This window comes from Chelonia mydas, chromosome 17, assembly GCF_015237465.2.
Source record: "Chelonia mydas isolate rCheMyd1 chromosome 17, rCheMyd1.pri.v2, whole genome shotgun sequence".
Taxonomy (NCBI): Eukaryota; Metazoa; Chordata; order Testudines; family Cheloniidae; genus Chelonia; species Chelonia mydas.
The window spans coordinates 2,029,131-2,049,623 of record NC_051257.2 but is presented as its reverse complement, the minus strand read 5'-3'; the positions used below and the strand labels follow the sequence as shown (position 1 = coordinate 2,049,623).

At 58.3% G+C, this 20,493-nt stretch overlaps 1 protein-coding gene across 27 annotated transcripts in view; it reads left to right on the top strand.

Annotated features, from left to right (window-relative positions):
- Positions 1–20,493, top strand: part of MYO18A (myosin XVIIIA) — a 141,906-nt gene that overhangs the window by 31,514 nt on the left and 89,899 nt on the right. The window contains exon 1 of one of the 27 annotated variants that reach the window (XM_043531024.1): positions 16,765–16,880. The exons of 24 other annotated variants lie outside the window; for them this stretch is intronic. In XM_043531024.1, the coding sequence (XP_043386959.1) occupies positions 16,854–16,880 (27 nt within the window). In that variant the 5' untranslated portion in view covers positions 16,765–16,853. Of the gene's footprint in view, positions 1–16,764; positions 16,881–17,071; positions 17,156–19,259; positions 19,469–20,493 lie in introns of those variants that run through there. 2 more of the 27 variants (XM_043531032.1, XM_043531031.1) reach the window with 2 other exon arrangements.

The following is a 20,493-nucleotide window of genomic DNA, read 5'->3' as shown; positions in this document are numbered from 1 at the left end:
GAATTTAGTTTAAATCTTCCTCCTTACTGTGTTTCTTTCTCTCTGCCTTCCTCAAGACCCCCCGCTGGGGTGGGGGAGAGAGCAAGAGGCAGTTCCCTCCCTTGCCCCTCCTGCCGTGAGAAGGGAGTTCAGTCTTGGGGGCCCATTCATTCGCTGCCTTTTCAGCGGAGGCTTCCAGCAGGGAGGCTAGTTAGTGCCGACTGTGGTATTTTGTGCTGTGTCTGTTGGGAACTGGACTGAGAACCCACATGTTGAACAGCCACCCTGGGGAGCAACTTCCCGTCGCTGCTGAGCTGTGGCTAGAGGTGCCCAGCTGCGCTGTCCCTCTAGCTTGTCCTCCATGCCGTCTGTGTCACGTGGATGGTGCAGGGAGTGATTGGCAGCATCCAGAGCTGCTTTCTAGATTTGTCTCAAACCCCTTGTGCTAGGCTGATTTGTCAGCCTGACTTCCGGGGCAGCTGTGTTTACAGTGCTAATGAGAGCAGCTGAAATCAGAGCGACTGGAGGCAGAGCAGGGCATATGTCTGCGTCGCTGGAAGGAACGTGCAGTGCCATTGTGGGAGATGCCCTTTTGGGTGCTGCAATGCAGTGCACCAGGGCCTCTGAGCAGAGAGCCCCCTCATGCCCAAAGTTAACACCTGGCCTCTTCTACCAGGCTGGCTCTGCTCCAAGTTTGTATTTGCAAAAAGAAAAGGAGGACTTGTGGCACCTTAGAGACTAACAAATTTATTTGAGCATAAGCTTTCGTGAGCTACAGCTCACTTCATCGGATACAGACTAACACGGCTGCTACTCTGAAGTTTGTATTTGTTTATTTACCATTTAAATTCTTCTGGTAAGTAGCAGATATACACAGTTCTCTTCTGGCAGGGGCAGAAATATATTCCAGAGACACCCCACAGCACTTCAGAGGGACAGCAGATATTCAGTGGTTGCACCAGCAGAGCCCTGCGTGCCCCCACGCATCGCTATCTCTGGAGTCATCTCTCGCTGCACCCTCAGACGTGCGCATGGCGCTTGTGCTCTGCTCAGAGATCAGATCAGCCATCTCCCACTCCAGAAGAAGATTTCTGGGAGTCCCTCTTTTCCTACCTTCTTGGGGTGCACTGCTGAGATTTCCTGTCTCTGGACAGTGAAACGTATCACTGTAGGGTCTGGCTGTGCATTAGCTGGCCAAAGGTGCCAAGCTGTGGCTCAGGTACTCTCTCCTTGAGAGCCCACTGACTTCCCTGTCTTCCCGGTGTCAAACGCTGGCCCACCGGCTCCACATCTCAGCATTAGTCGGGAATGTCTGGTCTGATGTGGCATGTTGAATGCACAACCCCAGAGCCGAGGCTGTTAGGAGCTAAAAGAAGGGCTAGGGGGAGGGGGTTTTTCTGATTACGGTTCTCGCTGCAGACCCCACTTGTAGCCCTTGGCTTGGCCTGTATTGCTCTGTTGAAATAGAGGTTGCAGGAGACACAGGAAATACTCTGGATTTTTCCCTGGCTCCGATTATCCTGAAGACGCTTCTTGGGTTTTTTCTTGTTTCTCCAAGAAAAGTTTCTAATTTCTCTCCCTGTTCAGCCACCATTTGAGCTGCCTGGATCCCACGCTGCTGGGTGTAGGGCAGGGGAACCTCGCTGCAGATGGCAGCGAAGGAAGGGGCAGGTGGTGGAGTGACTGCTCTGGTATGTTTTAGGAGCAGCAGGTGAGGAGTGATGGGAGGAGGGGCCTCGTCCTGGTGATAACTGAGCAGGGCTGAACGTGGGTCTCCAGAGGAGAGGGGAAAGTCGTGCTCTGTCCCTCCAGGTCAGCTCTTGGGAGCCAGGACAGGATTGTCCCTCCCTGCCCTGGTCATCCCAGCACTGCCTAGCTGGAAGTGTCCCAAGCCATGGCGTAAGGCCAGAGCCTCCCTTAGGCAAATGGTTCTCATAGCTTCTGAGAGGGTCTGCGATGGGTTTTGGATCCCCCCTGTCCCATGTAAGGGAGCAGGCTGGTGGAATGGAGTGGTCCATGCCATTCAGGGCTCTGGGGCAATGATATCCTATAGGCCAGTGACTCATTCCCTAGCCTGCTTCCGGCTGGCCCAGCAGCGCCACCCGCTCCCAGTAAGCTCTGTGTGCTCCAGCTCCCTAGTGAAACAGAGCCACTTCAAAGCCCCAGCTCCCTGCCTAGGCCATGGCTCCTGTGTGCTCCTTGTGACGAAGTGGGACTGTTCTTAATGTTTCTTTGGAATACTGTAGGGGTGTCTCAGTTTCCCCTAGACAGTTCTTAAGTCTCTAGGGGGTGGGATAAGGGGGTGTAATTGTTGCAGAGCAAAGGGCCAGTGTACATAAATGGCTGACACTCTGTCTCCTGGCAACTGATGGCCTGGGCCCTTCCCCGCTGCAAGGTGAGAGCTAAAGGATTGGAGAACAAAGGAATCCAGTGACCTCCTGGCCCGGGAAAGGGACAAAGCCCAGAGGAGGAGGAGCTGGAGAGAGTTTCAGTTTGGGGCTGGCTGGGGACATGGAGTGAAGTGCAGACGTGGTTGTCTGGCTCACTGCCCCCCAAAATGGACCCGGCTGAGGGGTCCTATTCTCTGTACCTACAAGCTCTGTGTTAGACCATGTTCCTGTCGTCTAATAAACCTCTGTTTTACTGGCTGGCTGAGAGTCCCGTCTGACTGCGAAGTTGGGGTGCAGGACCCTCTGGCTCCCCCGGAAGCCTGCCTGGGCGGACTCACTGTGGGAAGCGCACGGAGGGGCAGAGGATGCTGAATGCTCCGAGGTCAGACCCAGGAAGGTGGAAGCTGTGTGAGCTGTGTCCTGCAGACAGTCTGCTCCCAGAGAGGAGGCTCCCCCAGAGTCTTGCCTGGTTTCGTAGGGGCAGTTCCAGAGAATCACCTGGTGTCACGGAGTCCCCGGGCGATGCTCTGGAACTGCTCCCTATGAAGCCAGGCAGGACTCTGGGGAAGTCTCCTTTCTGTGAGCAGCCTGTCTGCAGGACACACAGCTCACACCTTCCTGGGTCTGACCTTCGAGCATTCAGCATCCTCTGCCCCTCCATGCACTTCCTACAGCTAGTCTGCCCAGGCAGGGTCCTGGGGAAGCCAGAGGGTCCTGCCCCCCAACTCCGCAGTCAGACGGGACTCTCAGTGAGCCAGACAACCAGGTCTGCCCTTCACTCCATGTCTCCAGCCAGCCCCAAACTGAAACTCTCTCCAGCCCCTCCTCCCCTGGGCTTTGTCCCTTTCCTGGGCCAGGAGGTCACCTGATTCCTTTGTTCTCCAACCCTTTAGCTCTCACCTTGCAGGGGGGGAAGGGCCCAGGCCATCAGTGGCCCGGAAACAGGGTATCGGCCATTCTCTGTGTCCAGACGCCCGCACACACCTGCCCTCTAGGGCTCTGCAACGATCATACACCCTTACCCCACCCCCTAGATACTTAAGAACTGCCTAGGGGAAACTGAGGCACCCCCACACTATTCAGAGGAACCATTAAGAACAGTCCCACTTCGTCACACCTGGGGACTCCGTGACACTCCTACGCCCCATCCAGGAGTGAATAGACTTGTGATAGGTCTTGGGCGTTGGTGGGGCTGGGGTCAGGGCTGGAGCCCTCTGGGCTGGGGGCTTTGGAGTGAGGGGTGGCAGGGTGGTGCTGAGGAAGGGTAGGGAGCTGTCTCCAGCTGCTGGGCGAGGGTGGTCTCTGCTGCAGCGGCTCCATATGGCTCTGAGGAGGAATGAGAGGAATCTGCTGGTGGAGCAGAAATCCTGGCTGTGAGCAGCCAGGGGCCCAAGGGAGAGGCTGAGCTGCCGAGAGTGGCATTCCGGAGCACAGAACCAGAGCAGCGGGCGGGTGGGGAGGCTCCAGTCTCTTTGCAGCCCTCTGCTTGTTCCCGACGCCCAGCCAGGTCAGAGCCACAACTCTCCGTGGCTAACCCGCCATGACTCGCTGCGTGGGCAGGCTGGGCTGTTGGCCTTCTGAGCCCTGGCAGGGAGGAGAGGTGCCAAAGGCTTGTCAGGTGTGTATGCTGGGCTCCTGTATAGCACCTGGGAGGAGGTAAAAGCCTCCCTGTCCCGCTGCATCTCTCTTCGCGTCACAGCTGGGAACGGGGCTGCCCTGCCCTGCCCGGTTTCTCTCTTCCCCAGACTGTCCCCCTACTCTGCTGCACTTCAGCACTCTTACCAATGTACACATCTCCTTCCCAGCTGCCCTCCACCTAAACCTTGCAGGTGTCCCTTAAACCCCGGCAGCCCCCCCGCTGCTCCTGTGTCCCCACAGCAGTGAGGGTTGCTCCTATCCTTGTGACACTCCATCTGCTTGGGATTCACTCCCCTGCGCCCACACTGTCCTTCTGAGCATCCTCAGGCCCCTGCCCCACTGCTTCCCCCTCCCCACTCTGCCGGGGCAGCAGGAGGTGCTGCGGCACCAGGGAAGAGTCCGGAACCAACGTGTGGTCCCTAGTGTTGAGGAGAGAGTGCTTCCGCTGCCCCGGCGTGTGTGTCTCCTGTTGCAGCATCTGCAGCATGCTGACTGGCTCTTGCTCCTGGGAAGGAATTGCCTCGTATTTGTAGCGAGGACACTGGGTGTGGAGCTCCCTCTGCCTGATGCACTCCCTGGCTTGGAAGCAACGTGTCTCTGCCATGCCTGCGGGGGAGGAGATTGATCCAGCCATGCTTTGCTTGGCCTGCGCTGTGCTTTGTCACTAGTGGATCGAAACCCATGTCGTGGTGCCGTTTCTCTAGACCCTTGGATCTGTAATGCAGGGCCACGCGCAGTTAGCTGCACCAACACAGCAGGGGCAGCTTTGCAGGGGCCCCAGGGCTGCTCGTTTACAAAGAAAGGAGGAAAATGCAGCCGGCCTCACCTGCCCCAAGGGAGTGTGGCACCAGGGAGAGTCCAAATGCCAGCATGCACTATGCCCAGGCTGCTTGGCGCAAGCTGAGATCTACCGTCACCCTGACCACACCGTGCAAGCCGCTTTTTGCCTCCCACCCTCCGGAGTGTGAGGGAACAGAATGCTTTAATTGGGAGAGATGAAGCTTTGTTCGGGATTGCTGTGGATTTGGCCCTGTGCAGGGCCCCAAGTCGAGTGATGAGACCTGAGTGAGGGGGATGGATCCCGTGCGAGACTCCCTGGAGCTCTGTTTCTGCAGTGCAGAGTTCAGGTGACAGCTTCATCCTGCTCCAATAGGTCAGTCCCATCTGATGAGGGACACCGGGGGCCGCTTTTCCGGGGCCTCTTCCTGCCCTCGGTGCTGCACAGCCCTGGAGACGCTGGGTGATTAGTCGAGGAACCCTTAAATTGCAGAGCAAACCTCCTCCACGGCCCCACAATAAAGTGGGCTGCATCTGGAGTCCGCCCGGCTGTGTGGGAAGCCCTGGTGGAACATGGCAGGGGAAGGCAGTGTGCATCTGGAGTCGGGCAGGGGGTCCTGCTGTGGGGCTAGAGAGCTGTTGTCCGCACCATTGGCCTGCAAGCTAAACCTCTGAAAAACAGCGGGTCCCAGCAGCTGCCATCCGAAAAACTTCCTGCTTTCTGTCAGCCTGGCCACGGGCCCGATGAGCTGCCCAGAGCAGGCTGTGGTGTTCTTTGTGGCAGAGACCCCCCGGCAAGAGAACTCCCCATCTTTGGGCTGGGCAGTCATTGTCTGTGAACTGTTCTGCTCGCTGCAGAGAGGGTAAACTGTCTCCCTGCAATAGCTGGTGGGATCCCCCAGTGACTGAGCATGGGGAGGATAGACCCACCTCCAGTCTCCTGTGTTCCAGCGGGAGATCAGGGCTCATGGCCTGCAGCCCAGGGCGTGTCTGAGCTCAGCAGAGTCACCAGTGTCATCCGTGCAGATGGGATTGGCATGCCAGTCTCAGCTCAGTCTCCCTGCCCCGACTCCCATCGCCCTAGGCACCTCCTGGCTGCAGCTGCCGCCACATTCCTGAGCTGTGCGTCACTTTCCAGCGTTCAGGCCTTGTGAGTCTGCTGCCCCATGCTCTGTGGGCTATAGGGTTTGGACTGCCCTGCTCTGTGGCTGCTCAGTCCTGGCCTTTCTCCTCCCCTTGGCAGAGGGAGGTATAGCCGCAGGCTGGGACATGGAAATGTTCATGTGCAAAAATTCCTGTGCATTGAACGTATCCTGGCTAGCCTAGGGCTCCCCAATGGACACGAAGTGGCCTTGACCTTTCTGCTAATAACTCATCTCAACGTGTGTCCTCCCAGCCCTTTCCGATATGGGAAACTTCTCCTGCCCTGCTCTAGATTCCCACTACCACCTGCCCATGTCGTGGTCGCTCTCCCTCCAGCCAAGGAGGCTTGGACCTGGCTTATTCCAGTGCACTGCCTGGGGGCAGGTGTGAGAGATGGTCTGGGGGGCTAGGAGTAGGGAGCCCTAACAGCTGTCAGGCCTGCTGGGCTTCTGGCTGTGACCTTCCCCAGAGCTCAGGGGAGTTCAGATCTGGGGCTGGGTCATGTTTCTCTCTGCCTAGGCCAGAGCCCAGCCTTCACTGCCCTACCGCCTGGCATGCTGGTCACAGTGAAGAGGAAGAGGACACGGGAGGGAATGTTTGTAGTCAGGAGCCCCAGATTTGGCATCGTCCCATTGCTTGGGCCAGGCCGCTGTTGCACACAGGTTGAGGAGGGTGTCTTTTTCTCACCAGCTTTGAACAAACTCTCCTGCTGAGCAGAGTACGGGCAAAGGCCGCTCTTTGGAAGGCTCTGGCAAATCCTAGTATTAATATTGGTCAGCAAATGGCAGAGGGCTGGTTTCAGGGTATTCTCCTCCACAGTCGTCTGTGGTTACCCATAATTTGTCCCTTGGGGATGCTGGTCAGCAGCCAACCAGCTACAGAGATAAATCCTGAGGCAGTTAGGAGAATATGAAACGTCTTTGCACTCTCAGGCCACTGGCTCTGGGAATGTTATGGCCAGCATCATTGGATGGAAAATGACCTAAAGACCTAGGCAAGGGACGAGTTGTGGGGATGAACTGCAGCAGTCAAGCTGATCCCAGGGCCCTGTGCTCCAGTGGTAGTCAGATGCCCTCTGAGCTGGGGCCATAAACCCTTTCTTGCTCCTTAAGGGAATTTGACATCACTCAGATGATGAATCTTTGCCAAAGACCCTCAGAAATTGACTAGGGTATTCTCCAGTCCTGGCGCTTCACACTGCCGCATGGACCATGTCTCCACAGTTCACTGCTGTAGTAAAACGTGTCATCCTCTAAGGAGGGCAGCAGCCAAGGGTGGGGCAAAACAGGACAGTGTCCTCACAGGGCTGATGAAATCTTGGAACTGCACAGCTCCAAACATTGGCGTTGTCTTCCCCCAGTGCACTGAACTCCAGGACAAGACCCTGCACAGAGCTTGAGCCTGGCTTGTTTCCTTCCATCGCAGCTCTGCTGGAGCTTGGTCCAGTGAGTACTCCCAGCCCAGTGACTGGCCAGACCTTCCCAGGGGACATGGCTATGCCGAGAAAATGGCTGAGGCAATTACTTCCTTGCGGGCATGGATAGATGGCAGGCATGCTTTCTGTAGCATGGGTCTACGTGCTTCGGTGTCCAGTCCTACCCAGGCACAGATGTGCTTGGGGTGGGGAAGGGAAAGAGGGGGAATTGCTTGTATTGCAGATGAAGCATTGCCAGGCTGGGCTGGTAGGAAGTGCCAGTGGTGATGTCCAAGGAAGGAACTGCTTCATCTTGCTTTTAGATCCCTGTTCTGTTTCCTTTGAGCCGTGGCTGGCTGAGGGAGCCAGGCAGGGAGCTTCCTGAATTTCTGGGGAACAGACAGGCGGAGGCTGCTGAGGTCTCAGGATGAAAAATGATCAAGTAAGAGAGCGATACCTGGGGTAACAAGGAGTTTTGGGCTCTAGATCACTGGCTAGACTGTTCTCAGGGCCGCTGTGGCTAAAAGCCATCACTACCAGGCAGCTCCTTGGGGGCTAAGTGGAATGAGTTTGGGGATTTCAGCCCAATGGGACAGTTATCCACTGTTCCCCTGGCAAGGTGTGGTGGTGTGCATGTGTCCGAGTGAATTCCAGGGGCTGGGGAGCGGCTTGTCCCCTCCCTCCGCCCCTGCTCGTGACCTGCCGTGTTTTTCCGTCTGTAGCGGCACCTTTGGGGCACAGCATAGTGCAAGCAGGAGAATGCAGCACTGTGGTTGCAGGTGCTTGGCCAGGGCTGCTTGGCTCTGTCAGAGCCCAGTCTGATGCGTGCTGCTGCCAAAGTAATCCCAGGAGGCAGCCTGGGGGATCACGGCTCTCCCGCTGGGGTTGTTCTGCAATACAGCTGGCCCCTCGCAGGGCTGCGCAGACGGGCAGGTAGTTGGATTGAGAGGGCAGCTTTTTTTCCCTGTTGGGCTGCAGGTGTTCCTGGTTTATCTCCCTCTCCAGGGGGCAGAGTCTCAGGAACCTGCTGCCCCAGAGCCCTGGGGCTCTCTTCCTGTTTCCCTTTATCTCAGGGAATCTGGCCACAGGAGAGGCACCAGAACAGGGCCTTGCTCTGAGTTCCTTCCTGTGTGTGGGAGCTGATTCCTCTGGTGTGATGAAGTGGGACTGTTCTTAATGTTTTCTCTGAATAGTGTGGGGGTGCCTCAGTTTCTCCTAGGCAGTCCTTAAGTATCTAGGTGGTGGGGTAAGGGTGTATGATCATTGCAGAGCCCTAGAGGGCAGGTGTGTGCAGGGGTCTGGACATAGAGAATGGCCAACACCCTGTTTCTGGGCAACTGATGGCCTGGGCCCTTCCCCCCTGCAAGGTGAGAGCTAAAGGGTTGGAGAAGAAAGGAATCCGGTGACCTCCTGGCCCAGGAAAGGGACAAAGCCCAGAGGAGGAGGGGCTGGAGAGAGTTTCAGTTTGGGGCTGGCTGGGGACATGGAGTGAAGGGCAGACATGGTTGTCTGGCTCACTGCCCCCCAAAATGGACCCAGCTGAGGGGTCCTGTTCTCTGCACCTACAAGCTCTGTTTTAGACCATGTTCCTGTCGTCTAATAAACCTCTGTTTTACTGGCTGGCTGAGAGTCACGTCTGACTGTGGAGTTGGGGGGCAGGACCCTCTGGCTTCCCCAGGAGCCTGCCTGGGTGGACTTGCTGTGGGAAGCGCACGGAGGGGCAGAGGATGCTGAATGCTCCGAGGTCAGACCCAGGAAGGTGGAAGCTGTGTGAGCTGTGTGTCCTGCAGACAGGCTGCTCACAGAAAGGAGACTTCCCTAGAGTCCTGCCTAGCTTTGTAGGGAGCAGTTCCAGAGCATCGCTCACGGACTCCGTGACATTTGGGCTCTGCACCGGCAGCTTGTGGGATGTGCCGAGCAAGCCAGGTCACAGCTCCCCACCCTGTCCAGGTCAGCAGGTGGGGCTGGCAGACTCCTTGGGTGCTGCCTCGGTGAGGGGATGTGTGGCGGGAACAGGTAGGTCCCAAAGGGCACCGAGAAGGTGTGTGCTCCATGGGGGAGGGATAGCCCATCTTCTTCCTCTGCTTGTTGATACCTTGGTGGGCACAGATGAGGGAGTGGGGCGGTGTCCCCAGGACAGGCCCAGATGGGGGAGTTGGTGACTTTCTCCAGGTACGCATGGCTGTACTGGGAGTGTGGGCCCCACTGCTGCTGCTCAGGACTCTGCTTTGGGGGTGTGTGTTGGTAATGCAGCCCCCCTCCAGTGCTCTGCCTCGCTCCCCAGTGTCCTGGCTGCTGCTGTGTGACATGAACAGCACTGGGTGTCAGGCCTGGCCCCCAACATTGCATGCTGCTCCGCAACCTCTGACCCCTACCCCACAGGTCCTACTTTCCAGGAAACCCCGAGCGCTTGGGAATTTCCTGTGCTGATGAGTGATTTGGCTCCCTCTGTCCATCCCTGCATGCACATTGGCTTGAGTCCTGGGGGGGTCTGGAATGCAGCCTCTGGAGGTGCTTGTCCCTCTGCCTGTGATCTGGAATGTCTTGAGTGCAGGGAATTTGCCCTGCCAGGACTTCTTTGCAGCAGGAAGGGATCTCAGCTGGAGGGAGAGGAAGTTGTGAGGGCAAGGACTGGAGTGGGGAGCCTGGGAGAGCCAAGTGCCGCCTGGCTCCTGTGGAAAGAGGAGCTCTGGGATGGGGCTCTTGGTAGCTCTCTGGAGACCCTCCTATCTCCCTCCCCCTGCTCCTGGGATCTCCACCATCACTTTGCCCTCACTCCTCTCCACCTGTTCCCCTCATTCTCCGGGGCCCCTCACCGTGGTAGCAAAGTGCCTTTCCTCCAGGCTGTCTGCCCATTGCCCCTCTCTGCCCCTCCTTGTGACTGGCCAGCGGGGGCTTGCTTGTTCCCTTCTTCAGCCCCCGTGGGGCACTGAGCCGCTTACACGCCTCACGTGCCTCCCTCTCTTCTTTGCAGCACACTGGGCTCTCCCAGGGCTGCTGGTGTGAAGGATGGACATGTGTCAGGGAAGTGCCTGGTTCTCAGAGACAAACCTGCAACACAGAGCTCTTCCCAGAAACACTGGTGGGAAATGCCTGGCAGTGCCTTAAACCGCAGTGCTGGCCTGGTGCCTCGGAGGGGCTGGAGCACTCGCACCTCTTCCCATTTGGCAGAGGATGCTAGCCTTTACCCGGTGTCAGGGAAAACCTCAGTCTGCTCCTGTCCATTTCTGGAGCCCAGAGGCTGCGCCAAGTCCCTCACCCTCCCGGGGCACAGGGGCATTTGTCCTTGCAGCTCCTTGTTAGCCTGTTATGAGACAGGAGCTGTCCTGCCGATAAGCGAAAGCTACACATGTGCCGTGGGGGAGACTTTCATTCCTGCTGTGAGCATTAACAATACTTGGAGCTTTTCATCTACCAGGCTAAGGATAAAGGTGGCCAAACCTCCTGCTTCAGGGCCCCAGTTCCCCACTGCAGGGGTCAGGAGGGAACCCGCCCTTCGCCCTGTGAACAGCGGTGTGCAATGACCAGCTGCACTCCTGTCTCTGAAGCACCCAAGCAGGAATCGGCCCTGGAGGCAGGTTGCTGGGCTAAGTGGGCCCATGTCTTGGTTCTGATTCAGCAGCTGCTGTGTTTGTGAGTGTGAGCTTAGCTGTCCCTCTGGGCTCACAGTCAGGCCTGTGGGGGCTGCAGGCCAGGGAGCGCAGGGGAAGTTCGCCCCGCTGCCACCAGTGCTGTGCCTGCTCTGAGGGTAGGGAGTTGCCGGCCACCACCAGTTTCCCTGGAACATCCCATCCCTCCTAGGCAGCTGCGTGTATGCTGAATGGACGCGGGGGGCAGTGCGAGTGTCTCAGGCAGCCCTTTTTTGAGTGGGAACCGCACATGCTCTCAATGGAAGGTGCACTTGTGACGAAGTGGGACTGTTCTTAATGTTTCCTCTGAATAGTGTGGGGGTGCCTCAGTTTCCCCTAGGCAGTTCTTAAGTATCTAGGTGGTGGGGTAAGGGTGTATGATCGTTGCAGAGCCCTAGAGGGCAGGTGTGTGCAGGGGTCTGGACACAGAGAGCGGCCGACACCCTGTTTCCTAGCCACTGATGGCCTGGGCCCTTCCCCCCTGCAAGGTGAGAGCTAAAGTTTTGGAGAGCAAAGGAATCCGGTGACCTCCTGGTCTGGGGAAAGGGACAAAGCCCAGAGGAGGAGGGGCTGGAGGGAGTTTCAGTTTGGGGCTGGATGGAGACATGGAGTGAAGGGCAGACGGGGTTGTCTGGCTCATCGCCCCCCAAAATGGACCCAGCTGAGGGGTCCTGTTCTCTGCACCTACAAGCTCTGTGTTAGACCATGTTCCTGTCATCTAATAAACCTCTGTTTTACTGGCTGGCTGAGAGTCCCGTCTGACTGCGGAGTTGGGGGGCAGGACCCTCTGGCTTCCCCAGGACCCCGCCTGGGCGGACTCGCTGTGGGAAGCACACGGAGGGGCAGAGGATGCTGAATGCTCCGAGGTCAGACCCAGGAAGGTGGAAGCTGGGTGAGCTTTGTGTCCTGCAGACAGGCTGCTCACAGAGAGGAGACTTCCCCAGAGTCCTGCCTGGCTTCGTAGGGAGCAGTTCCAGAGCATCACCCGGGGACTCTGTGACAGCACTCAGCAGCGCTGCCATGGCCAGGAGGCTTTGGGGGGAGAAATGAGCAGGTGGCTTAGTGCCAGCTGAAGGGCTAGTGTCTGCTCTCCAGCTCGAGGGATTGCTCTGAGCTGTCTCCTCCCCACTCTTGGTGTATCGGTGTGGACTGCAGCTCACCACTGCTGCGGGGCAGCTGCGCAGGTGGGGCAGCTGCTCCTTTCTCGCCTGTTCTTTGTGATGCTGAAGTGAACTCCGTGCAGATCTCCCGTCAGGGCTCCTGGGGCCCGCTGTATTTATCGAGCTCTGGGCACACCTCTTGCACTGGTGGAGAGTGCAAAGCGTTGTCGTGGGGGATGGAGAAGGCGTGGGTATTGCTCTGAAACTCTCAGCCCTGTCTTTTCACCTCAGCCTGGTGCCTGTGGATCCTGGCCATGGGAAGCCAGTGTCTCCTGGTGAGCTGGGATCTCCCCAGGGCTGCACACTGCCTGCCTGGAAACAGGTCTAACTGGGTGCCAGCTTCTTCTGTCTCCTGGCATCTGAGCAAGCTGGTTCCTTCCCTGGGGAAACAACTGCATTGCTGCCAACTGCAGCTGGCCTGTTAACTCCTAGGCTGCCAGTTCCCCCGATGCCATGCTGCAGAGTTCCGTAGAACCAGCCGAACAGAGGCAGGCTGCATGTGTGGGGCTGGAAGGTGACATACGCACCCTTCTAAAATCCTCCTTTTGGGGGCTCCAGGCTGCCTCGGATTGAAAAGCCAAAACCCGACTACAATGTCCTTCAGCCAGCCTCCCAGAGCCGGAGCCTGACTCCACTGCTGGCCATTGCATGGGGGGCCTGGAAGGGGGAGGGCAGGCAGCTCCCTCTGCCATTCCCAGGGAGATGGGCTCTGTCTTTGCAGCTGTCCTGGGCCTGCCCTTGCCCCTTGACAGACCTCCTCTCCGTGAGTGTCTTATTTTTATGGCAGGTATTGAACTTACTGCTGTGCCAGAGGTGAGCAGTCCCTCGCGTTGAACCTGGGCCATGCTGGCTGCAGGGGGGCAGGAACCTGCAGTGTGCTGCCTGAGGGTGTGCGTGAGAGGGGGACTCTCCCCAGGCCCAGCGCAAAGGCAGGTCTCAGCAGCAGGGGTCCAACGAGAATCCTTGGAGCCTCCGTGGGCCCTGCAGAGCTGGGCTGGGCAGTTTGGGATTCTGGCGGCCCATCCTCACCTGGGGGTTGTGCGACACGCCCCAGGGCATTGCTGCCGGTGGGCTGAGAGTTTGCCCAGGGCTACACCATCTCTTGGCCTGTGCCATTCGTGTGCTGTGGTTTGTCCTGTCCCGCTTCTGGCAAACGCTGGAGCAAGTGGGAGGAACCCCCCGATCTCATTCATCTTCCCAGGGCTGTATTCCCGTCTGTTGCCATGGACACGGTTGTACGTTCACTACCGAGCTTTGCAGCAAAAGCTGCTTTACTGTCAACTTGGCTGGTGTGGTTGGGGAGCGAGCCAGCGAGAATGCCCCGGTTTTGCGGGCCCAGCTCTGGGCTGCAGGCATATTTCTGAACTTGGGGAGTGGGAGCCCCCAGTCCCCGAGGGGCCCTTCCCTCTGAGGGCTGGAGGGGATGCTGCTAAGGCACCATGGACCTGCCCTGATGCTCACTTCTCTGCTTTTCCCCTCTGGGGGGGGGGCCAACTGTAACTCCTGGGGTTCTGCAGCATGGCCCGTCCTGCCCTCCCCTCTGCTGCTGAGACGTAAGGATCCCAGCATGACCCTGCGGCCTTGGGGGAGTGCAGGGGAACGTGAGGAGGGTTAAGCAAATGGAGGTGCCTGGTGGGAGAATGCAGCACCATGCCCCTCCTTCACCCTGTTGGTCTCTCTCTGTCCCAGCACCCCAGCGCTGCTCTGGGTTCTGCCCTCCAGCCACCCTGATGCCTGGGGCTGGGGGAGTGCTGGCTGCCTGTGGAACACGCAACTGTCTCGCTGCTTGGTAGACAGGCGGGTTAACCCAGCTACTGCTAATTAGCACTTATTAGGAACAAATGACAATAGAGGCCTGCTGGCTGCGGCAGGGGTGTGTAACTCTGGCCTGGGACACAGGGCAATTCAGTACAGGGCGATTAACTCATGGTTTGCTCTCCCAGCCAGATCGCTCTTCTCACAGGCTTTCTTGTTTCGAGTGTCACGGCCTCAGGCGTTGTGGGCTGCGGGTCTTCATGGACTGGTCACCCCCTCCCCCGGATGTTACACAGGAGACCTGCTGCCAAGCTCAGGGCTCACTGAGGGCAGGACCGCAGAGGGGATACCCTTTCAAAGGCTCTGTGTAATCTGGGGGCATGCCAGCAAATATGGGGCATTGTCAAAGCTGAGTGGGGGCCCAGGACTAGAATGAGGGTGCTGCAGGATTGGGAATGGCCACGGAGATATTGGTGTCTCCTAGAGACAGCCTGACGTGCCTCCTGGGGCAGACAGGAGCGTTCTCTGGGTATTTCCTGCTGGCCTCCTGGTTTCTGTAGTGAGAACATGCTGATACATGACTTTTCCTCCTGGAGGATCCTGGAGCCCTCTACAAGCTTGGTGTCTGGCCCTGTGTCCTGAGGGTCCTCTGGCCCACTTGGCTGGAATGGGCGTTTCGGCTAAGCGGGCTATGCAGTACTGCATCGGCTGCTGAGAGCAGCCACCTCTGAAAGCGGAATGCAGTAGATGTTTAACACTGAGTGTTACAGGGCAGCTCCGAGCAGGACGTGAAGCTGCAGCATGGCGGGATACAATCGCTCCGACTGGGGTTTGGCCAGAGTGCTGGGGGCTGGCACCCCTGTGGGGAAAGGGCCATGGGGTTGTTAGTGACTGAGCTGTCAGGACCTTGCTTTTCTGTGTCAGCACCAGGGCTTAGCTGCACAGTTCAGCTCCCGGTGGTTTTGCTTTCGCACCAACCTGTGTCCACCCCCACCCTGTCTCCCTGAGGGAAGTGCTCCAGAGCCAGGCTCATGCTCCGCAAGTCATCCGGATGCCTCTGCTTCTCCAGGAGTGGGTGGTGCCCTCGCCACGGCAAATCTGTGCGCCTTGCACGGACCTGTCACGGCTAGCGAAGGGTGCACGCGCAGAGCGCAGCCAGCTGGGAGCGGGAGGCCTGCGCCATCTGCTGGGCACAGTGGGTTCTGAAAGGCTAAGGCAGACTTAAAAAGTCAGGGATTGTTTTTGTGCCTTTGCGTGTGCTGCCCTCCGTGTGCTGGCTGTACTCACGGGGGTACTCGCACTCCTGCTGCACCATGTTACTCCCCCCAAGCCGGATAGATTACTGCTGCCACCTTCTCTCCCACGCTGGGGACCCTGTGATCCTGGCCCCCTCTCCTTGGCAGGTCCCAAACGCCCAGGCTGTCTCCCTGGCAAAGACCATGGGCTCATTGGACTCTCGCCAGGCACCTGTTGGTGAGGAGAGGGTCCTGTCCTACCCCCTAGCACTGAGGTGTGGGGTCCTCTTAGCATAATTCTTCCAGTTTGCTACCAGCCCCCTGAGGAGAGCAGAACAGAGATGCTCTGGTTGGCTTCTCCCCCTGGATGCTGCCTGCTCATGCCTTTTCACTGTGCTCAGGCCATAAATACAAACCAGGCCATTCCGCCGTAGTTTCCATGGCTGGTTCCTGTGCTCTTGGGATTGGATTCAGGGGGGACAAGAGTTAACGTCCCCCTGTCCTCTCCCACCCCGGGTAAATATTTCACTGCACATGTAAGATGTCAGGGCACTGTTTCTATTCCTATGAGGCTTTGTCAGATGTTTTACCAATGCAGACCAAATGTTGGGCCTGAAATGGGTTTCTCTCTGTCAGGTCCTACATATGGACCCCTCCAGATTTGGGCTGGAATATGTATGGGCATCCATTTGGGGAGGGCAGCCAGAGAGCCGCAGACCCTGTGATCTGGCTGGATCTAGAAGCCTTGCTTGCAGGTACCCCAGTGAGCCAGGCTCGGGGACACCAGTGTTTGGCACCTCGAGCCCCAGGAGTATGTGTGAATCCATAAGGTAATGCCATAGTCAGAAAGACACTGGCCTTGCGTGGTGGACTTTCTTCCTTAGTGTGTCTCCCTGGTGGTGACAGGCTCTGATCACTGCCCCCTAGGCTGGGCAGTTAGAGGACCCGGTGGTTAAAATCTAGCTCTGTCACTGGCAGAGCTGCAGCCGGGGGAAGCTTTTTAAGAAGGAACCCAGTGTGGCTGCTTGGAGCAGACTCTTCCCCTGAGGCTGGAGCAGACACACAGAGGGTAATCCCTTCCCTGAGTCGCTGGCTGCCCCTGCTCTCCAGGAGCTCTGGCTGCCAGCAGAGCAAGCAGCCACCTGGGGAGCATGGCTGCATTTCTGCTGCTCCCCCCGCCCTGTTTCCTGCCTGCTGCCCGGAGTGGTTATTTGTGCTCCGTGTACACGCCCTATCGCCCAGGTGTTAGTCAGCCAGTGTCGGGCCAGGCTCCTCCCTTTGCTGCTTGTGGAAGAGCTGCAGTTACTTCTTCCGTCTAGCACCCTCCCATGGCACAGGGCCTGGAGCAGGGCACAGCGCTGGTATGGGAACAGCACGTGGAAACCAGTGGGGCTGTCCCCGCCCCCGAGCCATAGAGGTCTCAGCTCAGGAGGGCTCTGGCCCCTCTCGTGTGGGGGTTGTCTTTCCCGTGTTCATGCAGGCTTTCCTGTAACACGAGCCTGTGTCCCAAGGCTCCCTGGCCACAGCTGCTGTTCTGCAGGGCCAGGTGCAGTGCCCAGTCCTGTTTCCCCTGGGTAGCTGGCAGTGTGGCGGGTGAGGTGCTCGTGGCGGCCGCGCTCCCCTTGGAGGAGGGTTTCCTTCCGCAGAGCTTCGTTAGCAGCCCGGCTGCCAGACGCCCACATCACTTCCTCTCCCTGCAGCGAGGCCCTTACCCCGGTGGTGCAGCTCTTTCCATGTGTGCATTCAAAGGCCAGCCAAAGGCGAGTGGGGAGCGGGGGGTGGGGGCTGGCGACAGGGAGCAGGGCAGGCTTGCGCTCTGCCTTGCATTCTTTGGCTATTTTTAGGGTGGCCTATCAGCCCAGCTGTCCCTGTGCCTCTGGCTGCAGCGCTGGGGAACTGACACTTGGCTTACCTATCGCGTTACGCTCGCTCTCTTTGCAGCGGACGCCCTGCCCGGCTGCCTGCTTGGCCCTCTCCTCTCGGGCGCTGCCAGGGCCCCAGCCCCACCTCGCTGGTAAGATAGAAGGTTCTCCAGGTAAGGGCTCTTTCCCCTCGCATGAGTGTCTAGAACGGGCCCAGAGCTCAGAGGTGGAGCGCGCTTGGCTCTCAGGGTGCCTGGCGGGGCCAGCAGGCCACCATTGTAAGGCTGGCCTATTTTTAGATGCTGCCCAGGGTGTATTGGAGACGTGCTGATGTTTCCCAGTCATTTGCCCTGCCATGGCTCAGTCTAACGGGCATCCAGGCTTTGCAGGTGCCCTGGGGGAAGTCTGCAACATGTGGGCAAGGTGTGATTTCCCTTGTGGCCTGCTGAGAGTGCGGCCGGCTCCTGCCTGCTGCGTGACGAGTGTGGTCCCCGGAGGAGAGCCCTGGTTAACCGTCCTGGGGACTCTAGATGTTAGCAAATCTGTGTTAGAGAACCCTGCACGGTGTGTTTGTTAACGCTGGCACCTTAGCAAACCTTTTGGAGCTGGGAGGGCTGCTGGGGCAGCCTCTTGGGCACTTCCCAGTGGCATTGCAGTGCCCCCCAGTGCTCCGGGGAAGGCTCCTATCTGGTCGCGCGGGTGGGAAGGTATGGTCCATTGAGCTTGCTGAGCCTTGACTCTGGCCTGCATTGTACGGAGGGGGTAGCTGGAGATTTCTGCTTCCAGGCCCTGCCCTTGAGATGTGCTGGCTGGCAGATTTATTTCTCCAAGCCCCTTTATTTGTCAGCGGTGCTGCTCTGGAGCAGCTTTCCAGGGCCGGAAAGGGCTCTAGTGCAGTCAGGTGTGGGGAGGAGTCAGACCCCTGGAATATGCTGCCTCTGGTGATGCTTGGAGTTAAAAGGGCTATCTCCTAGTCCCTGGGCTGCGAGGATCCAGGCCGAGCCAGACTCTGCTGCTCCTCTGGACAGGGCCTGTGATGGCAACGACTTGGGCTGCCTTGGCACCGCCAGTGCGTGAGGCTGCATTGGCTGGGAGATGAGTACAACTGCTCCCACAGCAGGGATTTCCCTGGCCTGGGGCGTTGCTGTGTGCCCACCACCGTGGTGTCTGGGTGCTGGTGAGTTCGTTCTTGGGCGTCACTGAATTCCCCTCTGGATCTGCAGCGTTGGCTTAAGCTAGGGGTAAGCAGTTCTCTTTTGTCAAGGTCCAGACTCCAGAGAAAATAATAAGAAATAATAATAATAAAAATAAATAAAACGATTTTGCAGCCCATTCAAAAGTGTCTGGAGGTCTGGCTTTTGGCCCCCGGTCCACCTACTGACGACTCTGGCTTAAATCTTTGCTTGGTAAAGGACCAGCCTGGAGCCTTTTCCACCCCCTGTCAGGAGCATTCTGGTGCCTGTGTGATCAGTCTCGTTACCGAGCAGACCCATGGAGAACCGTTCGCTCGCTGTGTCCAGGGGAGCTAACCAGAGCAGTCTGAGCACTGGCCCTGCCGATAGAATTCTGGCAAAGCAAAGTGGGACAGAATAAATAACCAAGTATAAATAACGGGAGGGGTAGGAGAACCAGAGATCAATCGAACGCAGGAGGATAAAAAGCAGCTTAGAGGAGCCAGTTTTCTGTGGAACAAGCTCTGGCATTGTAGAAAGCCTGTCAGCATCTCTGTGGCTTACGCTTTTGTTACCAAGGCGGGTGCATTAGCCCGGACCCCAGCCACACGTGCAGTGTAGGCTGTGCTGAGGGGCAGCAGCAGTACCTGCCTGCACGTAGCCCTGCGCTGTGGGGCCGTGTGGGAATTGCTGCTGGCCAGGCCAAGGCTGTGGAGTGGTGCTGCCCAGCACCTTGCAGCACTGGCACAAGGCTCACGGCAGCCACGTGCCAGCCAGGAGCCGGGCTGCAGCATGCTGGTGTCACCGTCGCCCGCTGTGGCCCTTTCCTCCCTGCTGTCTGGGGTCGGTTGAGTAGTGAAGCTGGCATATGGTGGTCTTGTGTGAGAGGGAGACCCCCTAGAGAAGTCAGTACTTGACTGGGGCTGGCTCTGGGGAGAGGCTCTCCTCTGACACGGGGCTGGTCTCATACGGGGACTGTCTGACGGAGCCGGAAGCAGGAAACCAGACAGATGCCTCTGCCTCCAAATTTGTGGTCAGAGTTTCGACAAGTGTATTGAGTTCAAATTCCGGGGAGGGGAGGGGAGTGGAGGCAGCAACTCACTTCCCCAAAGGGATTCCCTCCCACAGCCCGATCTGAGCCCCGCGTACAAGGGTCTGGGCGGATCCTGCCTGCCACTGCCCTCACACAGTCGTTGCCCAGGGGCTGGGCGGTCCCCAAGCCACTCATTGCCCTGTTTGGGCTCACCGAAATGCCAGTGAGTGGTGGTTGGCAGCCAGCAGCACTGACACGCAGTCAGCATCTCAGAATAAATGGTGAGTGCCATGGTAGGGGCCGGCTGGGGAAGGGAGGGATGCCCAGTGGGACAAGGTCCCTCCTCCTCAGAGTTTGCTAGCTCATGCCACAGGCTGGCTCACAGGGCTGCGGGGCATCTGTCATTGCTAGTCACCAGTCCAGATCCAGCAGTGACCAAAGGATATCGTCATCTGATGTCAGCTGCCCCCTGGTGGGTCCCTTAGTGGGCCAAGTGCCCACGTCACCAAAGCGTCCAGGCAAGCTCATTGTAATGACCCCTTGTAGCTCTTCTCGGCAGAGGGGCGGGCAGGGACCGGTCCCCTCACTCCAGAGGCTTTGCTGCAGGGCTGAGGCATGCTGGGGTGGGGTGGGGGGAGCTTGTCCTGCTGCTGTGCCTGTTTTCTGGCTGCACATCTCCAGAGCCGTCTGGCAGCCTCCCCAGCGCTATGTTCCCCTGGAGAGGGGAACCTGCTGGCCTTGCTGGGGAGGTGCAGAGCAGCCTGAGGCAGGGCCGGGGGGGCCGTTGTTGCTGTGGGGCAGTTCCGTTCACCCTGGCTGAGAATGAGCAAGAGTGCCTGTGAAATGCACTTTCCATGGGGATTTCAGTGCTACGTCAGCCCCGGCCCCGGAGAGCTTCGGCTGGGAAAGACTCCCCCTGCAGGGAGCTGGGGCAGGGTGGCATTTGGGTTTGAATGTATTTAAACCTCCCTCCCTGCCCACTCCCTGTTGAGCCCCCAAGTCACTCACAGACTAGCAGGGCGAGAGCCCTGTTCTGTTTCTCTGGGTCACAGTGGCCAGAGCGCAGCTCAGACAGGATCCTGTGGGGCTCACTGGATTTGTTGGGGGGGCGCGATCTCCAGGACCTTCCTGTCTGCCTGCCCTCCCATGTCATGGGCAGGAGGGCGACTGTGTATCTCACAAGGGGTGCTGGAGGCAAGGCTGTTCTCTGAATCCACCGGGGATAGCCAAGTATAGCACGCTCCTGGGGGATGGTGCGAAGGCATCGCTGCCCAGCAGCATGCCCTCTGCTCTGCCTAGCTCTCTC